This window comes from Mesoplodon mirus (assembly GCF_964341445.2).
Source record: "Mesoplodon mirus genome assembly, chromosome: 5".
Classification (NCBI taxonomy): domain Eukaryota; kingdom Metazoa; phylum Chordata; class Mammalia; order Artiodactyla; family Ziphiidae; genus Mesoplodon; species Mesoplodon mirus.
In genome coordinates, this window is record NC_138980.1 from 72143409 (window position 1) to 72167922 (window position 24514).

General features: G+C 55.8%; 1 protein-coding gene across 8 annotated transcripts in view; it reads right to left on the reverse strand.

Moving 5' to 3' along the window:
• Positions 1 to 1521: 1521 nt before the first annotated feature.
• Positions 1522 to 24514, reverse strand: part of JADE2 (jade family PHD finger 2) — a 48161-nt gene continuing 25168 nt past the window's right edge. For 6 of the 8 annotated variants that reach the window (XM_082623458.1, XM_082623461.1, XM_082623459.1 and 3 more), the window contains 8 exons: positions 21316 to 21476; positions 20431 to 20642; positions 19011 to 19178; positions 17398 to 17514; positions 15682 to 16146; positions 6578 to 6695; positions 3761 to 3889; positions 1522 to 2489 (listed from right to left, as the gene is read on the reverse strand). In XM_082623458.1, the coding sequence (XP_082479584.1) occupies positions 1681 to 2489; positions 3761 to 3889; positions 6578 to 6695; positions 15682 to 16146; positions 17398 to 17514; positions 19011 to 19178; positions 20431 to 20642; positions 21316 to 21476 (2179 nt within the window). In that variant the 3' untranslated portion in view covers positions 1522 to 1680. The remainder of the gene's footprint in view (positions 2490 to 3760; positions 3890 to 6577; positions 6696 to 15681; positions 16147 to 17397; positions 17515 to 19010; positions 19179 to 20430; positions 20643 to 21315; positions 21477 to 24514) is intronic. The other 2 variants (XM_082623463.1, XM_082623464.1) reach the window with 2 other exon arrangements.

Genomic DNA, 24514 nt, shown 5'->3' on the forward strand with positions numbered 1-24514 from the left:
CGAGGGGCAACCCCATGGCAACACTTTTGCCACGCTGGTTTCGCCATCAGTCTCCTCCCACAGTGAGTCTCAGAGTTCAGGAGAGCTCACAGTGGGCCAAGCCTGGGGATCTGAAATCCAACAGCAGCAGCAGAACAGCATCCTCGTCCAAGAGCTTGCGCCCGCCTCTTGGACGTGTGCAATGAACATGTTTCTATACTTGGTTGCTAAAGAGCTCCATTTAAAAAATAGTCCAAGTGACAAGTTGTCAGGTCCAGGCTGTGCTGTATTATGGTCAAAATATTCTTTGGCATCCACAGAATGATTCGACTGATTCACTGGACTTTTGCAAGGTTCTTGTTGGAGAAGTTCTGGCTTTACCAGTGGCAGAAGTGATCCAGGAGTAATTCATAAAAGAAAGAAAAACACGTTTTCACTGAATTCCTTTTTTTGTTTGTTCCCTGAGCTGTCACCCTGGGGCCACTCCACTGAAACTCTTCAGAGCTACTACCTGGGACCTAGAGGGTGGGGTGGGAAAGGCAGGATGGTGATGGTGGGGAGGGAGGGAATGTCTGGGAAAGGGGGTTAAGGCTCGGAGGGAGAGAGGAACCAGGGAGATCCAGCAAGACTTAAAACAGCCCCAGCAGGCCGTCACTGATGTGTCCTGGGCCCCGGGATCCCACTGCTTGTTGGAAAGAGGAGTTTCCAAAAGGAAACCGAGGAAGAAGCTCATCTCTTAGCAGGACTGGGAAACTTGAAAAGGCAAGTGGTCTGGTCTGGTCAGCTATCTGGGAGTGATCAGACCTCGGCCGAGACTGGCCCCGAAGGAAGGAAGGAAGGTGGAGTCCCAGAGCGATTCTCTGCAGTGGGCGAGTCTGAGCCCCACGCCCCCCATCTGGGCACTGGCCCTCCCTCGCAGCCCTCCGCCGGCACTGGCGGCTGGCTGGCTGGGAGTCCCCTGAGAAAACGGCACAGCTCAGGAAGGATTCTGGGAAGCCCTTCCCAGAGCCGCCGGGCTGGGCGCTGGCAGGGGCAGAGCAGCAAGGGAGTGGAGGGTCACGGGGTGGGCGGGCAGGCCTCAGATGATGTGGGTTGATCGGGAACGGCTGTGGTTCCCTTGGAACCAGCAGGCCCTCTTCGCCCCCTCAGTGCTTTCTCGTATAAGCTCGTTGTGCTTGTGACAGTGAGTAGACTCTGGCTGGGTATCACTTATTATGCTTCCTTGGGGATCAGTGGAGTGCAGCAGGACCCCCCAGATGGACCCCAGTGGGATTTGGGGGCAAGGCGGGACAGGCCCTGGGCTGGCCCATCTGCCATAATAATGCCCAAATGACACTCTGTGTCACCCAGTGGCAGCGGGCTGGAGTCCTGAGCTCTTCTTCACCTTGCCTACGTGTAGCCAGGAGCCCAGCAATACCGCATGGGCCGGGCGGGGATGCTGCCGCGGCAGGGATGGTGCCCAGGACCTGGTGTGGTCCTTGTGGCCAGAGCCATGTAAGGAATCCTAATGTCCTAGGCCAGCACAGAGGAAAGACAATAGTGTGGAATTCGAAACTCTCTTTATATTAAAAATAAAACCACAACAGAGTGGCAGCCTCGAGGGTCTGAGACACTCAGCAGAGATTGGAAATGGCAGTTGTGACTGGGCTGAGGCCTCGTGGGCGGACCAGAGCAGGGCCCAGGACAGGGGTAGGGGGTGACTTAGGAGGCCAGTACCCCCATGCGGACCACCTCCTCAGCCCCTGCTTCCCGGGGACCCCGCTGCACCCCGCTGTCCTCGGCCTCCACATCTGAGTCGCTCATCTCCCCGTCAGAGAAGTAGCCATCAGTCTCGGTGTCAAAGTGTAGGCTGACCTTTGGCCTCTCGGCCACAGCAGAAGGCGGTCCTGTCCCGGCATCAGGCCTGGCACTTGGCGATCTCCGGGTTCCCCTGCTCTCGCGGGGCGGCCGGAGCCGGCCTGAGGGCTTGGGACTCGCCGTAGGGCCAGGCACTTGGACATTCGAGTCGGCAGCCGCTGGGGCTGCCTCGTCCGGGGTCTCGGGGGCCAGCGGTGGGGGGCTCTCGGGAGCTGCTGGGATGGGACAGTCCTCGGCTGTGGGACTGGATGGCAGGTGAGAAGGCGTTCGCCGTGGTGGCTTCCTGGCAGGTGGCCCCTGACCCCCCTTGCCGCTGCCAGCATCCTGGCCCCAGGGCTTCTTGGGGGTTTTGTCTGGAGTCGTCCGTGAACCGGGCCCATCCTGCGGCGGTTTCTTCTTGGCAGGCAGGCGGGTGCGGCCACGGGTCTTCCTGGCAGGGTCGCCAGGTCGCAGTGAGGGGTCCCGCATGAAGCTCAGCAGCGTCTCCTCGTCCTGCAGCAGCTCCTCCGACAGCAGCCCCGGAGCAGGGTCCTCACGATGCCCATTGTTTAACGACCACTCGCTCATGGCCATGTTCTCTGCCGTGATCTGCACCGACTGCGCCAGCCAGCTGTTGAAGAAGGTGCCGTCGATGGGGAACGAAGTGGACAGGCCTGGCCGAAGGGAGAAAGAAGGCAGGTGAGATGCCAGCAGGTGTGTGTCCCACTCTCCTTCAGGAAGCCCTCTCTGACCCTCCCCTGCACACCACCGTGCCTTCCTCCCTCTTTCCCTCTGTGCTAGACCGTTGAGTTATCTTGTTTCGTCCATCCATCCTGCCAACACCGCCAAAAAGCAGGCTCCGCACCAAATACCCCTCTCCCCAGAAGGACGCCCTGCTCCTGGGACAGGCTTCACAGTTTGAGAAGCAGAGCGTAAAGTGAAAATGTGGGCTCCCTGTTCAAAAATTATCAAGAATTTCAAAGCGGCAACAGCAGAGCATGAAACCAAGCGAGGGCCCTTCGAGATTGCACAAGGTGGACGCCCAGGCCTGCCCATCACCCTGTATCCTGGGGGCATAAGGGATGGAGGAATGGAGGAAAGCGCCCTCAGGCCACCAGGGGGCACTAGATTTTCATGTTGTCACTTCTCAGAGCTTCCAAAGCGGGTAACTTGGATATGGGCGTCGGGCGTGAACCAGACAGCAAGGTATATCTGGGTAGAAGGTCCCTTTTGGATGTCAGGGCCAGCTCCAGCTATGGGCCCTCCCTCCTTTACTGAGGTCTTGGGAGGCAGCAGCTGGTGAGACTGGGCTTCCCATTAGATACCAAGTTGTTTCCTTCCTGAGACTGAGGAAAATAAAAGATGACCTGGGGCTTCTACACTAGAGGTGAGGTTGGCAAGGGGACACCACCCCTGCCCTGAGAAGTGCTCTAGAGGAAGCATGTGACATCCTAGGAGACAAAGCCCAAGGCTGAGGGTCCCTCTAGGACTGCTGTGCTTAACGGGGCCGCAGTAAATAGGTCTGTGACCATGAGATGGGCTGGGCCAGGGCCACTCCTCTGGGTCTCTCTGGGGGGCTCTCGGAAGATTTGCTGGGGCTGAAGGGAGGCCCACTTGAGGACATTCTGGCAGAGGGGGACAGGGACAGAGAATTATGGCAGGCCCTCACCTCCCAGCATGATGCTGGGTTCCTGGAAGGGCCAGGATGGCCTAGCAGTCCCTGAGCTCTTGGGCCCAGTCTCCAGTCTACAAAAGAGGAACTCTCAGGATGCCAGATCCCAGTCTCCTTTATGGCTGGAAGGAGTGCGTGGGCAAGCAAGGGCCTGGCTACCCCTCTCGGGCGTCCCACTCTGCAGCAGGGATGCTGGTGGTCCCCATGGCCTTTCGAGGGGAGCTGCAAGTGGAGTGATGGTATGAGCCTGGCTGTGTGCGCCAGGCCACTCACCAAGCTGCCCCAGGACTGAGTCGGACCCTGCCTTCACTTTCTCTTTCTTCTCGGGGCTGCCCTTCGGACCCTCGCGGCCTTTCCTTTTCGAGTCGCTCTTCTTGCCCTTTGCTCTCCTCCCAGACCGCTCTGCGTCAGGGAAAGAGAGAGCAGGAGGGAGATGGTTACCCCAAGCAGCCCGGCCGGAACTAAGACCACTGTGTGGCACCCAAGGAGTCCTCCCCATCAGCCAGTGCCTTGCCTTCTGGGTCACCTCCTCCTGCCTCTGTGGTCCAGGCTCTGAGCCATGTGGGACCTGGGATAACTGGGGCTCCAGTGAGTCGGGGAATAGCTAGTGTGGGAGACAGGGGTAACTGCCCTTGAGGGGCTTGGTGAGGGGCACAGGGCCACGAGGAGGGTGGAAGACTGCTTTGTAGGACCTGGACTGCAGTTTGATCTATATGGCCTAAAGATCTCAGGACAGAGTCCTGGTGGGTGGGAAGGCTGGAGGTGAGTGGACAGGGCAGGGCCTTAAATGCCAGGCCGAGGAGCCAGACCTGAAGGCGGACAGGACACTCTGAGGAGTCAAGAGCCTTGGGTTCCACTCCTGACACAGCGGTCAGCGCCCTTGAGCAAGTCCCCTGCCTTGCTCTCCTGGTCTGCTTTGATGGGAGACTCAGGGTACACACCTGGCCCTCATATCATTTTAGTCCATGACCACATGGGTCTGGGGAGCCGTAGAACACAATGGAGCAGGGGAGGGACATGTTGTGGTGGGGAGCTGCCAGGAATCTTCTCCCAGCTTCTCAGCCAGAGGCTGGAGGGCTTCCTGAGTAAGCGTTTAAGAGAAGGTTGAGGAGTGTGGCCCCAACTCCGGGAATCTCCCCAGTCTGCTGTTAATTCCCTGTGTAACCTCAGGCCAGGCCTCAGTCTTCTCATCTATCACATGGGACCAGTGCCTAGATACTTCAGAGAGAGGCTTCTCAAGTCTCCCACTGCCCTCACCATGGTCTGAGCTCCTTCCAAGGGCACAAGACCTTGCACATCTGACCCTGGCAACCCCTCGGCCTCACTTCAGACATTTTCCTTCTGCCCTAGTTGCAGATATGCCAGTTTCCTTCTAGTTTCTCTAACAAGACAGCTCTGGCTTCCAGGTCTCCAAATATGCAATTTCCCTGCCCTGTCCTTCACCTGGTTCAGCTCACAGCATAAATACACCACCCCTGGGAAACCTTCTCTAGCCCTCTGGCCAGACAGGCCTCAGCAATATAGCCTGTAGCCCATGTCTCACCCCACGGGTCAAGCGTCACAACACTGAGGGCATCAGCTTCAAGCAGAGGCAAACTGGTCTTCTCTCCAAATGCCCTGCCCTGACCAAAAGGTGGCCTGTGGCTGCCACTCAGGTCTAGGAGCTGCGAATATCTCCAGACTCAATGCGGGGATGCCGACCCTCCAAGCTCCTGACCATGGTTCTGGAATCCTGTGTCTGTGAGCACTGCACACCTTACCACTCTCTGCTGCCTTCCTGCAGTTGAATGTGTGGCCATAGTGAGTCCTAAGAAGGCTGAGATGTTCCGGCAACACCACCACCGTGAAGCCATCCCTGATACCTCTGTCCCTGCACTGGCACCAACGGCAGCCCCTTGGACGCCACTTTCCTTTGTCTTTCCAGATGGTGAGCTCCACGAGGACAGGGAGCCTGTCCATTCAGTCCATGGCAGGGTGCTCGCAGTGCCCAGCACAGAGCCCGGCATCCTATCTACACTCAATCAGTGCTCGCCGAAGGAACCGACAGATGAGAGGGAGCCTGGAAAGGTTGGGCAACCAGGAAGCTGCCATAGTCCTTGAGGTACACGGTCAGCCCTGACCTCTACATGGCTGTGACCCACCGTGACCCAGCACCTGTCCTGGGCAGTGCTGGCTTCTGGGGCCAGAGTAGGTGGTGATTCCAAAGCGCAGTTGAGGCAGCCAGCTCTTGGGCAGGGGTGGGGCAGTAGCAGGTTCTCAGTCACTGGCTCTGGTGGTGGCCGGGCAGCTCTCCTCCTTCTACTCCAGGCCCAGCCTGACCCACAGGCTGACCTGGCAGTGGCAGCCCCTGGCTTAAACATCTCTCCATCCAGCTATTTCTGCTGCATACAATTCAACATTAGAGTACCATTTTCTGGGCTAAGCATTGCCTTCCTTAACATGTAAACAGTCCAGGAAGGGCCCTGTTGTCCAGCAATATCCACAACTAATAAGTAAGACCACTGTCAGAGCTTCTTTGACCTTTGATTTCCAGATCTGTTAAATGCATGTGATGGCAAAAGCGTAAGACAGAGGGAAAAAACTGTTGGCCCAGGGCCTGAATCCTATCAGACAGGGTCCGGGAAAACAAATACACAGGTCCTCTTTCACCTCTGGGGCAGCTGCCTTCTTCAGAATCGAAACGCAGGCACACAGGGGTTCAGGGAAGCTCGCCAGCTTGGGCCCTTCCTGCCCCAGCACCAGCACAGAGCCGCTGGGACTTCTGGTTTGTACCTGTTCATGTGCAATTTCCTCCTGAACCACTATGGCTCAGCACTGCCTGAGCGCCCTGTGAACCAGAAAGCTCCCCGAGGGCAGGCCCGATGTCCACATTGCATCTTTGGCTCCTTGCCTGCCAACACACATCTAGGACCCCGGCAGGCTCCCGCCTGGGCCTACTAACTGGATACAGAGGGTAGGGGTGGGGGCCAGTGGCCCCTGACCCTGTACACATGCCGCACCCGGCCCCGAAGACGCACATCCTCCCTGGGACCCAGCCCTTTGAGGGCGTGCACAGGAGGGGTGGCAGTGGTGGGCAGGGGGGACGCCTACCTCGACACAGATCCTGTTCAATAAGTTTCATCTGCAGGTGGAATATCTGCTCCTGGAGTTTGCAGATGGCGTGTTTCGTTCTCTCGCGCCTTGTCACCATGTAGCACAGATTTCTAACCTGAGGAAACACAAGAGAGGTTTTCCACCTTACTCACAAGCAACCACCAGACCTCCCAGCTCTGAGGGGCCACCACTGCCTAACCTGCCCAGGACATCTGGGAATCAATACCCAGGCCCTGAATGCATCCTCAGCCCTGAGCTGCAATACTCTGATCCAAAACATGGGGCCAAGGCTGTGTTTTGGATCAGAGCCAGCAGGGAGAGCATCTGTGGAGCTCAGGCTGGCGACTCTGCCTTCCTCTTCTTGGCCTAAACTTCCGGGCTGAGTCATGCCAGTGCCCAAGGCCCTTCCAACGTGGCTGCCCTGCCCTGTATACACAGTGCCCCAAGGCTTGTGGGGGCCTCGAGAGGTCACCAAGTTCACCCCTTGGCTCCTGTCCAAGGCTTCTTACCATTGAAAAAACTTCAGCCACAAGCACCCGGGCAAAAACCACCGCCTATCCTGAGACACGAATGACCGGCACATGAGTAGAGAGAGCTCCAGCAGAATAGCTCTGAGCGGACAGGCTGTCCCTGATGCACTGGGGTCCAGCCTGCAGCTGACCCGTGTCCACTTGCTGCACTGGCCCTGAGCCAGGCCCACAGCTGCTCTGGTCAAGGGCCCAAGTGCGCTCGGCCATATTCGCTCGGCTAGAGACAGAACTCCTCAGGGGGAAGGGCAGGGCCTCTCTGACTCCCTTAGGCCAGCTAGGAAGAGCCCCTTAGGGCCTGGGGGAACAGCTTGCTTAGCCCATGGGACAGGGCCCACCCTGTAGCTGGTCTGGAAGCACCTGAAGGATGGGCCACGTTGCTCCCTGGCCACCTGGTACCTCCCTCTGCCCAGCGTGCCGTCTCTCACCGGCTGCTCTCAGGGTTCATCACACCTCTGGGACCAAGACCAGGCCTCCTGCCCATCAGGACACTGCCTTGCTCTGGCACTGTCTTCAGCTTGGGTCACAGTCTCCAGCAGCTACAGGGACAGCTGGCCAGAAAGTGCGGAACTGGAATCCTGGGTCCCGCCAGATTCTACCTCCAGCTGGGTTCCGTCTTCAAGGCTGAGTTCAGTCTTCATATCCTTAAACTGCCTGGGCATGACTTGAGAGTTCCAGAGCCCCTGCCTGTTGTCGTGACCATCACTTCTACTGCCCTGGGGTAGCCGTTATCAGATCTCTGCTGGCGTGGGCCTCCTCCTCTCCTTCCTGAGCCTAGTCGTGAAGGAGACCCCGGAACACCTGAACCAGGCTAGCGGGCCTCTGGAGAACAGGTTCTGCACGGACTCTCAGCAGCACTCCGCACTCCAGCCTAGACTGTGAACACCAGGCTCTCCTGTGGCCAGCACCTCCACAAGGGGCAGTCACCTGGCCCAGCCTGCCCTTGCTCCAGCTCACTGGCACTGTCTGACTTCCTCGCAGATCCTGGACTCCTCCCACACATCCCTAAGCACAGGCTTGTGTTGGGCCCTGGGCTCAGCTATGAGCAGTGCCACCAGGGCCCCTTTCTTCTGACAGCTTGCTGCCCAGCAGAGCAGAGAGATGCTGACCAAGTACTGATCCAGGCAGCCCTGACCCAGACTTGGGGGTGGTGAGAAGGTTCCCTGGAGAAAGGGGCAGATAGGCCAGGTGGGAGGTGATCACAGAGGGGCACAGGCTGAAGACAAGAACCCAGAGTAAGGCCAGGTAGGGGAGAGGAGAGCAAGGCCTTGTGGCTAGAGTGTCAGGCTCTGAGGCCTGACTGAGCCAGGTCAGGGGGAACTGTGGAGGCGCTTGGGTGGTGGTGGGGACCAGGGAGCAGGGATGTGTAAGTGCCGAGACCCAGGAGTCGTCCTTACGGACCCAGCCCCTCCTCATCTGCTCCACAGCTGATCCATCAGTACGTCCCATCAGTCCTTCCTGGTGAACTTTTTTCTTTTTGGCCACCCTGCACAGCCTGTGGGATCTTAGTTCCCCAACCAGGGATCGAAGCCGGGCCCATGGCAGTGAAAGTGCGGAGTCCTAACCACTGGACTGGAATACCACAGGGAATTCCCGTTCCTGGTGAACTTGACTCCCTCCCATCCCAACAGCTCCCTCCACCTCCTGGACACCCCCTGCATCATCTTCACCTGGACGGCCAGCTGTTTTCACCTCTCTGCTATCCTGGAGCAATATTCTTGAAATACAAATGTAAATCTTAAAATGTAAATCCTCCTCCCCTTGAAACGTCCAATAGATTCTGCACTGGGTTGAATAGGGCCCTTTCCCAAAATTTATGTCCACCTGGAACCTTGGATGTAATTAGTTAAGATTACACTGGATATGAGTGAGCCCTAAATGCAATGACTAATGTCCTTATAAAAGGCCATGTGAAGACATATTGAGGGAATGCCATGTGATGACAGAGACTGGAGTCATGGGTCTACAAGTCACAGAACAGCAAGGGTTGCCAGAAACCACCAGAAGCTAGGAGAGAGGTATGGAGGATTTCAGCCTCAGAGCCTCTAGGAGGAATCAACCCTGCCAACACCTTGATCTAGAATTTCTGGCCCCTAGAACTGTGAGAAAACAAATTTATGTTGTTTAAAGCCATGGAGTTTGTAGTACTTTGTTGCAGTAGCCCTAGGAAACAGATATAGTTTTCTTCCTGTCACACTTAAAAAAACCAGAGCCACAGCTCAGAGCCTTGCCCAATTTGACCTCCCACTGTCATCTCACAGTCTATGTCCCACAGTTCTCCAAGCTCCAGCTGCACTGCCCTCCAGTCCCCTTCTTTCTGTGTCCAGCCCACTTCTGCCTTGGGGCCTTGATATACATTCAACTCTTGGCCCCAAATGCTCTTCAGCCCTCTCTTCCCAAGGCTAGACCTCATCCTTCAGGTCTTGGCTCAATTATCACCTCCAGAGGGCATTCCTGTCCACCACATCTAAGCAGCCCAACCTTAGTCTCCTCATATCCTGGTTTCTTTCCTCCTGGCAGTCATGTGGCCAAGTACGCATGGGGACAGTAGGGATGAAGAGAGGTGGATGGATTCGTGGCTACTTTGGAGGCCTAAGAACAAACCATTCAATATTTCCAGCCTAAAAACAGATCAGCCAAGGTCTACTTCCTATTAAAATACAGATGTGGGGCTTCCCTGGTGGCGCAGTGGTTGAGAGCCCGCCTGCCGATGCAGGGGATACAGGTTCGTGCCCCGGTCCGGGAAGATCCCACATGCCGCGGAGCGGCTGGGCCCGTGAGCCATGGCCGCTGAGCCTGCGCCTCCGGAGCCTGTGCTCTGCAATGGGAGAGGCCACAGCAATGAGAGGCCCGCGTACCGCAAAAAAAAAACAAACAAAAAAACAAAAAAAAAACAGATGTAGTTTTTCTTTCTTTCTTTCCTTTTTTTTAAAAAATCTTTTCGAAACACTAGAGCAAGGTTTCTCAAGGCAGGCTCAAATGAATTACTGGCCAAGATTACCCCCAAATCCCTGGGGTGGCTGGTTAAAAATACAGATTCCCAGGCTTGGGGGAATATCAAACTCTCTGGAGGCGGGGGCCCTCAAATATACATTTTACATAGCACCATGGAACCTGAGAACTACTGTCCTAGGCCAAGGGCCTCCAAAGTGAGCTGCATGGGCTATTGATTTTGACAGCTCATCACAGTATAGGAAGAAAATATTAGAACTTCTAGTGTTTGGGGGTTTTTTTTGGTCCTATTAGAAATTCTGATTAGGTTTGCTTTTATAATATACCATGGAAGATATAAATGAGATACTAAAAATACAATATATTGGAGGTAAATGCTCAATTTTCTTTCCATGATAAGAGTACATACATTACACAATCACTAATGTCTGGAGATCCCTGCTACGGAAGATTCTGTGAGAATCCCAATGGTGCCAACATTCTTTGGTTGGTACTTTGGTCACATTGTGACCCTTTATTCCCACTTCACCCTGGAATCATCAATTACTTCTGTAATTTCTCCCAAGATTCTTGGTAATATAGCTACATGTTACTGAATGTTGTAAAATTCCTCTTCCATGATGGCTTTTGGGCAAAACTATAGATACCACCTTAGAAGCCCACCCAGGCTATCGGACTCCTTACATTGTTTTTTTCTTATTATAAAGACAAAATGTTCTCTTTAAATAAAAAAAAAAAAAAAAAAAATCAAAGGGTACAAAAAAGAATCAAGTGGAAAAGTCCCCCTAAACTAGAGCAGGGATCAGTAATAAAAGCAGGTTCTACTTTTTGAAAAAATTGTTTTGATAACAGCAAGTTTTGCAAAGAGAACCTGGATGTGGGCTGAGGAGAGGAGAGGGGCAGGGAGGACTCCCAGCCAGTTATCTTGAGCTAGAATGGACCAGTGTAGGGGGCATTCATGGAGCCTGGGGAGGTTGTGGTGGGGACAGGGCATACTGGGCATGAGATGCTGCAGCTGGGGAGGGAGGTGTGGGCTGGAGCCAGCCTCCTGATGGGGAGTAAAGCTGTGGAGCAGACGCGCAACGAGAGGTCAGACCTAGTGTGGTGCATGATCACTGGGACCAAGGAGGACTCAGAGAGGGAGCAGAACTGGGGTGTTGGGGGGAATCTGGTCAGAGCATCCACAGGAAAAGTGTTTCAAGACCAAGGGCATGCTTGACTGTGGCAACCACTGCTGAGAAGGCTGGGGGATGAGGATGGAGAAACGGGAGATGGAGGCTGTAGGAGGCCCTGGTGGAAGGTCCTGGAATATGGTGGTGGCAGGAGCCTAGGCAGAGTGAGAAGCAAGGAAGTAAGAACAGTGAGGGATGACTGAAAAGGAGAGAGAGTAACGAGGGTGAGAAACCCATGACTTGGGGGACACGGGGAGGGAGGACTTGCTTTTGAAGATGGGAGAAGGTAAAATGAATTCGGACACTGGAGGAATCCTGGAGATGGAGAGGCGGTGAAGATAAGATAGATACTCCTGTGCTGCGGGGTGTGGGCTGCAAAGAGATCCCTGGGGGGCGGGGAGGGGAGGACATGGGAGAAAAGGGCAGAGAACGGGTACAGAGGGTACCACCGGGCAAGGAGTTGGAGGGTTCTGGTCTGAGGAACAGGAGGTGAGGTCTGCTAAGAGACGGGGGAGCCCTGAGGGAGGGGGGCAGGGGTGGAGACAGGTGGTAATGGGGGAGCCCAGAATGCTGCTGGCTAGTGTTCCACCAAGGCTGGCTGGCAGGTACCCTGGGGGGCTCACCTTCTCACTGCTATAGGATCGCTCCTGGTGGGCTGAGTGCCTCCTACTGGGTGAGGCTCTGCCCGGGGTGTGGTCTTTGCACAGGTGCAAGGGACTGGCAGTGAGTTAATGCCACATGGGGTGGAAGTGAAGAAAGCAGGGGGCAGTGAAGGAGGAACTGAGCAGGGAGAATGGGAGGCTGTGGTGAAGAAGGGGGATTGGGGATTCGGGGCTACTGACCCGAAACAGTTGGAGGGGGTGACAGGGTTTGATTGGGTGGAGGGGCTAATGGGTTGGAAAAAACCCTAGAGTTGGGAGCCATGGGGTTGACGAGCTGGAGGCTGGAGGGCACGGCTGCCCGGGACAAGACAGGCTTTGGTGGGAGGTCAAGGAGACACAGCCCAGCAGTGAGGACAGAGTAACGGGGTGTGACAAGTGCCGAGGAAGCAGGTGGCGAGTGTGGGGAGGGCAGGACCTTCCTCTCCTGGAGAGAGCTACGGGGAGTTCCTACATGTCCATCCCCTGGGGCCTGTGTGTCTGAGAGCTGCCCCTGCCCTCTCGGCTCCTCTCAGGCCAGGTAAAACCTTCAATAAACTCCTGGTAACCAGATCCAGAGCCACAGGCAGTGAGGCCCCACGTAGCCCAAACTACCAGCACGGTTGCTAGGGGACACCAACCGGTGTTTGTTGGGCTGATCGCTGATCATCAGAGCTGCAATTTTTTTGTCAGCTGTGAATAACTCTGGGAGGCTGCAGTGGCCATGCCTTCCTGTGCCGCCTGCCACAGCTGAGGCCTAAGGCTGAAATTTTAGGAGAGCACATCTTCTAGGCTGACCGTAAAATGGGATTTCATGCTGGTGGTAGCATGACCCCTGCTTCTCTCAGCAAAACTCCTGCCTTGGGAGGCACATCAATCAGGGAGGATGCATGATTCCTGGGCCTTAGCACTGGGCCTGCCCTTTCTGTCCTCCCTGGAGCCCGCCATCTGAGCAGCCCACCCTTCTAAGAGACAGAACAGCAACAATAACCACCACTAACAATGGACGGTAGTGTGCTAAGCTCTATCCCCCATCTTTCCTGGGATCTAAGGTCAGCTAGATCCTTATTCCCATTTTACAGGCAAGGAAACTGAAACTCAGGGAAGTAGAAACTATGACTCAGAAGGCACAAAGCTGGAAGTGCTGGAACTGAATGTAGACCCAGGCTACACACAGCCTCAGTCTCAACCCCTGCCTTGAATCCTCGATGGATCCAGCCCAAGCTGGCGTGGTGCCCAGAGACAGGCTGGATACTCTTGACTGTTGGCACAGGGTCATGGTCAGAGACTGGGCCTGCTGGCCAGGCCACTAACAGTCATGGGTCTTTGCAGGAAGCCTCCCCCATGGCACAGTTCTCGGCCCTGTTCACTCACTCGAGTCACCAACGCATGGCCGTGAAAAGATCTGAGGCTGGACTGGAGGGGGTCAACTGGCGCATGGCTGTATGACTTCCTCTCCTCAGCCTGCCAGGGCTGTGCACTCCCTGGCCTTGCACTCAGCTGGTGCCCTTCAGCCCAGCCTGGAGGCTGCTGGAGAAGCAGCATTTTGACAGGGCCCTCCTGAGCCCTAAGAAGCTGCACAGACTCCAAGGCTGGCCCTGCCTCCTCTTGCTGGGGAAGAGTGGACCAACTCACACCTGACTTTGGAGGGCTTTGTGCCTCAACCAAAGGGGTCTGTGAGGCACAGACCCAGGAGCCCCAGAGCTACCTCAGTATCCTAGCCCATGACAACCTCAGCCCCTGGCTTCACCTGTACCAGTTGACAATGGAGTCGAGAGGTCGGGGGACTGATAAGGGGGTACTTTTGCCCAGGAAATGTACAGAACAGAGAGTAAGCCAACAACTCTCTGACAAACTCCTCCCCTATTCAGGCCCCAATTCAACTCGACTCTAGAAAACTCACATTCCTCCAAGGCTTTCTTCACCTCTCTGAGCCCACCTTCCCCATCTGTTCCTTAAGGAGGGCACTATCAACCTCTCATCTCTTTTTCCAGGATGATGGTTCAATAGGTGAGCCCGTCCCCTGACCTCTCCACGCAGCCTAGCCAGGGCCAGACACGTGGGCTGAGCAGCACAGACCAGGGAGGTCAGATGTGATGAGTCGTTTGGAAACAGGAGGGCTAAAAGCAGGGTGTCTGTACTCAAGATCCTGGGGGTGGAGACTCGAGGGTGGCCTGAGGACAAGTGTGGAAGCAGCTTTGGTCTCAGAAGGATTTGTACCTGATGGCCCTGGTAGACAGTAGGCTGGGCTACCCAGGAAGCGGTGACTGCAGCATAGGTGGCCCTGCTCTCTGTCCTGGCTGGAGCCGTGGACATTTGGTGATCCCCCTGCCCCCTACCTTCTGACTTGGTGGCAGGCTGGCTGCCAGGCAGTAAGCTCCCTCCCAGGCCAACAGGGTCATTTCCACGTGACCAGGCCTCAGGGCAGATGCGTGGGGTGCAGGAGGGTGGAGAAGCCGGGTCCAGTTTCAGAGCCTCCACCTCCATGCCCCCCTGCCCCGCCCCGCCCAGCCCACAGCACAACATCTGCTGAACTGCTCTAACCATATTCTACAGACTCGCCAACTGAGACACGCCTAAGCAAAGCAGCTTGCCTTAAGTCACACAAAGCCCCCTTGATGCTTCCACCCCGGCTGTTTCCCAGCATGGCCTGGGCAGCGGGCGGGCATGTGAGTCTGTGTCCCCCTGACGTGACCCCTCATACTCCGAATCCTAGAACTGAATGTCCCCCAGAGGAGAGGCCAGAACAGCACCTGGGGTTCAGAGGACTGGATCAAGGACTTGGGACACCCTGCTTCATCCTTGGGGTGCCCCCAACTTGGGGGGTGGTACTTTATCAGCTGGAGGAGTCAGGGGAGGGGTACCAAAAAAGCCAAGTTCGAGGGCACACTCCACGGAAGGCAGGACTCTTTTCCCTTCTTTCTGGGAGGAACAGCAGGCGTTAGAGGCTTTGGGGGGCCTCCATGCTCTAGGAAAGCAACTCTCACTGGTCCCCAACCTCCACGGCCCAGCCCAAAACCGAGGTGTCTGCACATCTTCCTCATCTCACTCAGCTCCCAAAGCGATGCGCCTGGACCAAGGCAAGATCACCTGCCTCCCAGGGCACAGCTGAGGGCTTTTGGCCAACCCACTCACTCCATCTGGGCCCTGTGATTCCACCTCCAGGGTGAGCGTTTGGAATCTGCAGCCACAGCAGGAGAGTCCCCACTTAAAACACTTCGGCAGCTTCCAGACACACTTTGGTCCACCCACCCAGCCCCATCCTTCCACTCCACACAGGCCGCAGCTGGTCTCCAGCCCGTGCCTCTGCTCACACTGTTCCCTCTATCCAGCACCCCCAGGCGCTGCACTCTCACCTGTCTTCCCTGCTTTGGCCCAGAACGTGCTTATGACACTGATTCAACTCACTTGTGATTCCCAGCTCCTCCCCTGCCTCCGACTCTAAGCAAAGTGCATGTGTTGGGACCAGGCAGGGCCCACAGAGACCACCAGGAGTCAGAAGCTTGGGTCCTTGCCCCAGCCCTGGTGTTTCCCAGCCTCACAGTCCTGGCAGGGGCCCCACACTTCACCAGGCCTGCAAAAGGGCTGGGACGAGAGGGACTCAGAGACCCCAGAGCTGGATCCTCCCCTGTTCTACAAACTCTCAGTTACCCCAACCCTGTCTGAGACGCCGAGGCCCTCGGCGCCTTGGCCAGAGCTCACAATGTGAATCCTGGTGAACCATGGCTGCTCCAGGGCAGCAAGGGAGGGGTGGAAAGGCCTCCTGGGTTGCCCACCGGGCAGGCGGGTTGGGGGGCGGCAGGGGGACTCACTCTCTCCAGGTCCTGCCGCAGGTGCGTGAAGAGCTTCAGGCGGCGATAGAGGACGTCCTGCTCCTGCTGGGCCAGATTGTCCACCTCATCGGTCTTGGGCGTCAGCAGTGGCTGGTTGGCGTTGGCTTTCCTCTTCAGCTTCCAGTACTGGAAGATGAAGTCGACCAGCGCCTCAGCCAGGTCCAGGCGCTCAGCCACCTCGGCTGGCTCCACCAGCTCATAGAAGTCTTCCTCCAGCTGCTGCAGCCGTTGCTTACGTAGGGTCACCTTCTCCAGGTCCTCACTGGCTGGGCTGGGCTCCACGGGTTCGGATGTGGATTCACCCCGTGGGCCCCCATCACTGTGCTCCTGGCAGAACGACTTGAACTTGACCTCGTCGTTGTCTGCTAATATAGTCCTCATTTCCAGGCTGTGGTCAAAGGCGCATGTGACGTGGAATGCCGTGACGCAGGAAGGCATGGAACACTGGAGGGAGAGGAAGGGCAGCGTGAGGTATGAAGGGAGCCCTGGTGGGAGGGAAGAAGAATGTGGGGCATCCCCTAGGGTTACACTGAGAATGCAGAATGCTGGTGAGACCCTAAACAAAATGGCACGGGCTGCCAACATCCTGCAGGTTGTGGAGGGAGTCACGGAAGATGGGAAGGGGAGTTCTGGGGGAGCGGGACAGCATCATATACCCTGGCGAAGTCAACAGTCAGATGACTGACAACCCCTCTGGGGACAAGCTGCACTTCTGTGTGGACAATGACTTTGGATCTGAGGCATCAAAAGAAAGAGGCTGTGGATGGGTCCCTGCCTCTACTCCTGCAGTGTTATCTAAGATGGGGAGTTGTGCCCCTCCCTTGTCCTCTGGGAACAGGGGCTGGAGTTGGGTCCCTTCCTTCTTCTCCTGTCCAGGCAGTTAGGGCCAACTCAGGGCCTGAGTTACCTGGGATGATGGCTGTGGGCAGCTGACAACTGTTTCAGCAATAACCCATCGAAATATTAGTGGCCGTTTACGCTGCACTCACAAACCGTTCTGAAAGTCTTATAAATGGGTGGAGGTACATCTAGTGTTTACAAGGACAACTGTTCCTGAAGAGACAAGGGAGAGAAAGGATGACCCTCCCACTTCCCAACCTATAGGCCAGGAGCATCAATATCACATGGGAGCTCGCTAGAAATATGCAAATTCTCAGCCCCACCTACAGATCTACAGAATCAGGACCTCTGGGGGGTAGGCCAAGCAATCTGTGTTTCAACAAGTCCTCTGGGTAATACTGATACGCCCTAGAATTTGGGAACCGTTACTGTCAACAAACTAACACAGCCCTGCCCTGTGTAGGGAGAGCCTGTTAGCTTAGTTGGAGGAAAAGTTTGATTCTTACCCCTCTCACATGTCAAGTTTGACATCAGAAGAGAGGTCAATGTATTTACTAAGCCCACAGACCCTTGCTCTTGGGGAAAGCCCCCTCAGTACTGTAACAGGGTGGTGAGCCTGGCTCCCCAGGCCTGTGCCCCATGCCTAGTGGAACTAGGGATGGAGGAGTGCCCGGCAGGTGGGGTGCTGGCTCTGGTCCCTGTCCCAGGCACATCAGTGCTTCTGTCTGTAGCACCATGGGGCAGGTGGAGGGTGCTGGCAGTGGCCTGTTTTACAGGGTGTCCCAGACACAACCCTCTCTGTAGCTGGCTCCTACATGGGCTCCCGGGCAGCAGCGGGGTGAAGGGGCTGTGTACCTGGATGCAGGTGCCCGTGCACTCCTTGCAGAGGCTGCAGGACAGAGCCCAGCGGCTGGCTGGGATATGCGAGATCTTGGTGATGGGCTCCATCTTCTCGGGGCACCCGATGCTGACCTGGGGCAGGACACAGGGAGCTGCATCAGGCCTCTCATCCCCAGCCTGCCTCCAGGGGTCACCTAAATGGGGGGGGCCTGTCTGCTGAAACCAGGCGGTGGGCAGACACTGCAGTGGGAGATTCCCAAGTCCTTCCTGACTTCCCAAGTTGACCATGTTGTGAGTGTTAGTGTGTGCTCCATAGCGGCTAGGCTTAAACTGTGACTGGGAGAGTGTGCTTCCGTGTGTGTAACTGACTGAGTGTATGTGTGCCTGTGACTATGTGAGTCTCAAGACAGAGATGCTTCCATGTGCAGATGAGTACATGCAAGGTCCCCCTCTCTTCTGTACCTCAGGCCTTTGTTAATAGCATCTTCAGAGTTCTTATTAGAACTTGAATTTATTTTACTTATTTTTCTGGGTGGTGACTATAGGTCCCCATGGTAGGATCTCTTCTTGGGGACCTCCAGGGCTTTCCTGGCCAAGGGGGATGTGCCTTTGTTTAGCCCCTCCTATGGGAACAGGGCTATAACCATGCCCATCTCCTGGGCACAGCCCACTCCTCAGCCCCAGAGGCAGGGTACATTTGCCTTCCTACTGCTCATGCCTGAGGAGGGAAAAAGGGCCCCTGTCCAGAGATCCTGAACCAAAGAGCCCCCATGGTAGGTCCTTGTTGATCCTCTGTGTCCCTGCTGTGCCCAGACCAGGTATACTCAGAGGTAGTCCCAGACTTCAAGATGCTGATGTGGCAGCAAGTGACTATTGCTGACATAACCACTATGATCACAGAAACCTGTGATGTGGGTCCCAGCGAGGACTTTCAGACTGCGAGCCCAGGAAGGGGAGGGGCCACCTGCTGACAGGGCCACCTGGCTTGCTTCCGGGCACAGGCAGCATTGGAGTGGGGCCTCATTCTGGGTCAGGGCACACAGCAGGGAGAGGGCTGAAACGCCAGCGAATGTCAGCATTTCACATTTCAAATAAGACAGGAGCCCAGGGCCTCTGCTAATTCACTGTGGGCTCAGCCCATCGTCCATGGTCCCCCCCTAGACTCAGACCTGGGTGCATCCCCCCATTCTAGCCACAGCCCTACTCTCCAATTTTAATCAGGCTCCCCACCTGATTTCTTTTTAGGTCACGTGGCTTATTTTCATTTAAAAAAAAGCACTTGACTGGTTGGGACTACCGCCTGGATTTGGGTAGACCCACAACCTGCATTCCCCTGGAGTCGGCTGCCTGACTTCTGTCCAGCTTTCACACCTCCACCTGGATCCCCCAGTGGCTCATAATCCCATTTTCGCATGGAAACAGACACCCAAATTCTGCCTAGGTCCATGGGTAAAGTTCCCTGTGGGCTGCTGCCTGAGCTCTTCCCAGGCTCAACACCTGAGATCTGCCATTTAATGTGGCCCATCACCTTCTTCTCCTAGTGCTCTGCCGTCCGGGTTCTGAGTTCTGTTCAGACCCACTTCCCCACGGCTGTGCCCCAGGGCCGCCCCAGCCCCACATCTGCCCACCTCAGGAATCCACAGAGCGCAGCTGACGTGCACCCACTTGGTCCCACTTCTAGTGGGCTTCAAGGCTCCTCCTCGCTTGGGGCAGAGCAGGCACTTCGGCTGGACACCCAGGGCACACGTCCGGCACAACCAGCTGCCTGTGGGCACCTTGAGGATCCCGTAGCATGCCTGGGGAAAGAGCAGGGTGGTCACAGGTCAGAGGCATTGGCCAACCTGCATCTGGTCAGCATTCGGCTACAAACAGTCCAAGCCCCAGCCCAAGCCAGGAGCTACAGAGTGACACTGCTACTCATCTCGGCCAAAGAGATCTCCTAAGGGACTATAATGCAAGGGCTCCAGGGATTGTCTTTGCGTGGGTTGTGCATTGAAATTTCACCATCTCACAGTCCTCTGTGAAAGGGCTCAGCTCTGCCCTCTGCTGGGAGGACAGTCACTTCAGCAGAGGTTCCTAATCAGTGATGGATTTCAGGGGCATCCATGAACTCCCTTAAATTGAATACAAATTTGGGTATGTAAGCTGCCTGAGGACAAGGCCCAGAGATTTCATCTTTTTTCACAGGGATCTGTGATTGGGCACCCTTCTGGTAATGCCTAGGGCTTATGGACCTAAGAGCTGCTGGGTATAAGGGACATAGATGAATGAGGAGGGTGGCGCACTGCCTACCAACCTGCCAGCCAGGTGAAGCCCTTTTAAGCTCCCTGGGTGCTATTCCAGCAGAAGTGGGTAAGGGAGGGCCTCAAAGTTAGGGCCAGAGTGGGCCCACTGGGTTCCAGTCAGGTCTTCCACATCTTCTACAAACAAGGCCCAGAGATTCCCCAGACCTATAGCCTTGGGGCCCAAGATCAAGAGGGGAGCCTAGTCAGGCGGCACCTGGTTTTTAATACCAATACTGTTAACAAACACGAACAACTCCTACTATACCATTCTAACCAAATGACTCATAGTAAGGAACTTAATCCTCACAACAACTTACTTTTATTTATACTTGAGGAAACAGAGGCTCAGAGAGATTAAGAAACTAACCCAAAATCAAATAGCTTGCAAAGGGCAGAGCCATGGTTTGAAACCAGGTGGCCTGGCTCCAGGCTCTGCTCTGGATCACTACACTGTGCTGCCTCATTGTAAGTGCAGGATGGTGAGGATGGGGTAGGGTGCTCAGTGGGGAGAATCTGAGGGAGGCCGGCAGGACAGGACAGAAAGACCATCCAATGGGCGTTACTCCAATCTGGCTGAGGGGGCTGAGCCGAGGGGCCCTGGGTATCCCTGGCACCACGGGCGCTCGCGCCATTCCCTTCCACCCCCTTGCCCTCCTTCCTAGGGGCCCGTGCCCACAGTGCTGCTGCACCCCTACAGCCAGGGTGACCGGGTCAGGCAGAGGCCTGCCCGCACAGCATGGTGACGGCAATGGGGACTGCCTACCTGGTGCACGCAGACGTTGCATTTGTCGCAGAAGACCATCTCGTTGCCATCTTCACCCTCGGGAGAGCGGCACACGTCACAGACGACGTCCTCATCATACTCGATGCCCAGCCCCTCCTGCGTCTCGATGGCCCGCGCCATGTTCTGGTGGCACAGAGTCTCCAGCTCCTCCAGTACGCGCTCGAGCGTCAGTTCATCCAGCTCTGGCCTCTCTGTGAGGACAGCAGGGCAGGGTGTCAGGAGCCTGGCCTCTTGGGGCAGATGTACAGGAGGGTTTCCACCCATTCACCGGTTGCACTATCTTGGGACCCCAGCTCCACGGTCCAAAAACTGACTGCGCTGGACCACGCAACCTCAAAGGCCCCTGGGGCCTGGTGTGGTGTTGTGACCTCAGACCCTGCTTGTGACCACACACGTGCTTGTGTACACACAGATACCATGGAAGTGTCTCTGGGATGCAGCCGGCTCCGTGGGGAACCCACTGCTCGAGCTATGTGTATGGGGGGACCTGGGAAGGTGGCTGAATATGGCAGAGCTGGCCCTTCTTGGGACATGGTGGGCTCCAGCCAGAAGGCCCATACCAACTGACCCTGGCCCCATTTGTAATCCTAGACTCCTAGCGCTCACTCAATCTTCATGCAACAGTCACACTTACTACAATATTCCCCCAAACTGTGTAAATGACATGCTATTATTGCCTCCATCTGAGAGCTACAGAAATTGAAGCACAGTAATCAGTAATGCAGCAGGGACTTTCCCCCCAGACCTATGTAGTGCCAAAGCCCAGTGATGGCCACTGCCCTTCTGAGGGTGAGGATGCTGGGGTTCAGAAGAAAACCCTCCTTGGCCTGCCCCCACCCCATTCTCAGCTGGCGGGTCACCTACCCATCTCCCTGAGCTCCGAGTTGATGAGTTCCAGCCAGTAGGCGTCAATCTCGTCCAGGTCATAGCGGCTGCCCCCTGGCCAATCAGGCTGGGAGCCCTCACCAAGTTCGGAGCCGCTAGGGGACACCTGGGTAGGGGGGCCTTCCAATGGTGGAAGAATCCTAGGAAATCAAGAGAAGGTGTGAGGGGAGGGTGCCCTCAGCCTGCTACTCTTGCTGGGTCTGGGGGCCTTTAGTAAGTTGGCCAGACTGGCTGAGGAGCTAGTGGGCAAGTGAGGTGTGAGACTTTGATGCCGAGCAGGGCCCACCTCCTTCCATTCCCTCCTCCCACCTGCCCACCCTGCAGAGGCTGTAGGAGGCATTCCAAGTGCTGTCCTGGGCAATGTCCAGTGCCAGCCACTTTGGGACAAGGGGGATAGAGCCAGCTGGCCTCCAGGTCCTTCAGCATACCCCTCAAAGCTGGGGAGAGGCCAGGGATTGTTCCCAGGCCCTCACAAGCTCTGGCCCCTCCTCCACCAATAACCTCAGGGGCACTGAGGCCAGGGCTCCTCTGGGGTGAAGAGGATGTACCTGCTACAGTCTCAGGGTCACACTCCAGGTCAGCCCACCCTCAGGCCATGGCTCTGCCTCTGAGGTAGCTTGGAAGTGCCCTGACTGCAGGGTGAGGTCTCCAAGCCCAGCTCCACCACTTAACGTGTGACTCTGGGTAAGCCACTTAACTTCTCTGTGCCCCAGAAAATGGGCTAATGATAACAGCGCCTACCTTCTACAGTTGGCATGAGGATTAAATGGATGAATACATGTAGAGCTCTTAGAACTGTGCCTGGCATGTAGTAAGCGCTATATGTGTGTGAGCATGTATTTTAAGATATACACTTTGCTTCTTCTGAAATGGAATATGAGGGTGTTTTGCCTTGGGAGAGCACAGCTTCCTCTCTTGGATCAGCTGTGTGCTGCCCCTCGGTTCCTGATGCCAGTTCAGAATGCCAGCTCTTCCCACCCCCTACCAGTTGCCATGGTTATTGCTGCGGAGCCTGGCCTCCATCTGGCCAGCCCTGCCAGGGCTGAGAGGCCCCTTACTTGCCCGAGAGGCCTCCTGGGGTCGAAGGCAGGGCTGCCAGGGGCTGTGACTCAGCGCCGACTGGGGAGGAGAAGGCAGGGCTCTGGATGCACAGACGTGGCTCAGCTGTGGGGAGGGCTCCTGGGCGCCAGGAAATGCCCCGGTGTCAGCAAGGGGGGCAGGAAGGATGAAGGAGACAGGGAGGCAGAATGGCCTCCAGGCAGGAGGGAGGCCCAGAGGAGATTGAGGGGGACAAAGAGAAAGGGAAAGGGCCTGGCACCACCTTTTCCCACACAAGATGCCCAGATTAAGGAAGGTCTTAGGCAAAGATAATGACGGGATGCCCACCGCCCCCCAGATCATTTCAAATAGAAGGAATATTAGTACTCTTGGTCCTACAAAATTCTGCCTTTTCTCATGAGGCTCTTATTTAAATTAACATATTCTTTGAAAAAACACCGTAATTTTGCCATGACCCTGCTTTGTTTGTGCCCCCAGCATATGCTTAGCTGGGGTTTTGGATAACTCTTGCCCGAATGCCCACCACCTACTGGCATAACTACCCACACTTGTGTGCTCAGTCAGCTGCCACCTGGCCAGACCTCTTGGGGCCAAGATCACATTCCTTTCTCTGGGAAGCTGAGGTTAAAGGGCTCACAACAAAAAAGGCATTTCCTGTACTTCCTGGGGCTCTCATCTTCATCTGTTTGGCCTCTTCTGGCTCTGACTGTGGAGGAAACACTCCTATCAAGGGTGGACAGACCTTACCCTAGGCCAAGGCCTCAGTCTCAGCTGCAGCCAGTAAGACTGAGGTCAGCTGGGAGGAGGTGGATGGCTGGGCTGGGATCTGGAAAAGGGGAGGGCTCTCTACTCCAGGAGACCAGACAGACACCAGAGGATGGTTTTGCCCTGAGCTGAGTCTTTTGGCCACACCGAGGGAGCAGTGTAGGCCCTCCCTCAATTCATGATCTGAGAGTGAGAGGTTCTCATTATCCAGAGAAGTTTCAGACCATGAGGTGCGCAGACCTGCTCAAGGGCCAGGGAGGCCTGGGCAAGGAGAGAGGGATGGAGGGAGCCAGGGTAGCAGCAGGGGAGGGCAGAGTCAGCAAGCCAGGGTGATCAGGGCATAAGACTCTCTTTGGGCCACACAGGGGCAACCCAGGGCTTATTCCCGTGGCCTGTGTTTTCCCGGCCCAGCCCACAAAGCCCTGGCGGCGGTCAGGCAGGGAATTCCCCAGAATTTCCTGACTTCCTCATCTATAGAATGGGGACAGCAATATGCCCTTTAGAGGGCCAATATGATAATTAAATGAGAAGATGAGTGTAACAGGCTCAGCATAGCAAGTTCTCAGGAACAGAGTTCCTATAACAATTCTGAGCATGATGGCTGCCATGCTGGCTTCCAGATGAGGGCTGTGCAGTGGAAGGCACCCCAGAAGATGCAGGGACCAGGCTGGAGGGAGACAGGGAAAGATGGGGCATAGAGATATCTCCACGAGAGCATCCCTCCCCCTCCAGTCTATCCTCTCCAAAGAGTATGGATAGTCCAGGAGTGCCTGGCTCCTGTCAGCCTAGAGCAGCCATGTGTATGTGGGGAATGTACCTAGTAGAGCCAGAGCTGTCTGAACACATGCTCTCGTCTTGATGTCAACAGGTAAAACACCAACTGAAGCCAAGCTACTGGTGTGGAGGCATCTGCAAGTAATTACCCAGGCTGGCAGATGTTTCTGGAACCACCTGACATTGACATCAAGGACAGAGGATAGACTGCTGGGCTGAGCCTAATCAGGACTCACTCCTCTCTGCCCAGCTGGTGGCCCACCCCTCTGCCTCATTATCCTGGGCCCTTGGCATGTGAATTCTCATTTAATCCTCACCACCACAGTAACAGGCATGTACTGTTTTTAGACCCATTTTACAGAGAAGGAAACAGGTTCAAAGAGGTCAGTAACAGTCCTTCAGTCTGCAGAGGTGAGGGTGCGAAACTGGCTAGGAGGCTGACCCACGTTTTTGGCCCTGGGCAGAGGATGTGGAGAATAAATTCTTTCTCTAAATCCCACATACACTCCCGTCCAGAGAGGCCTGGAGCTTCCCTGATTCTCAGAGGGCTGAAGACAAGAGCTGGTAGGCATTCAGCTCT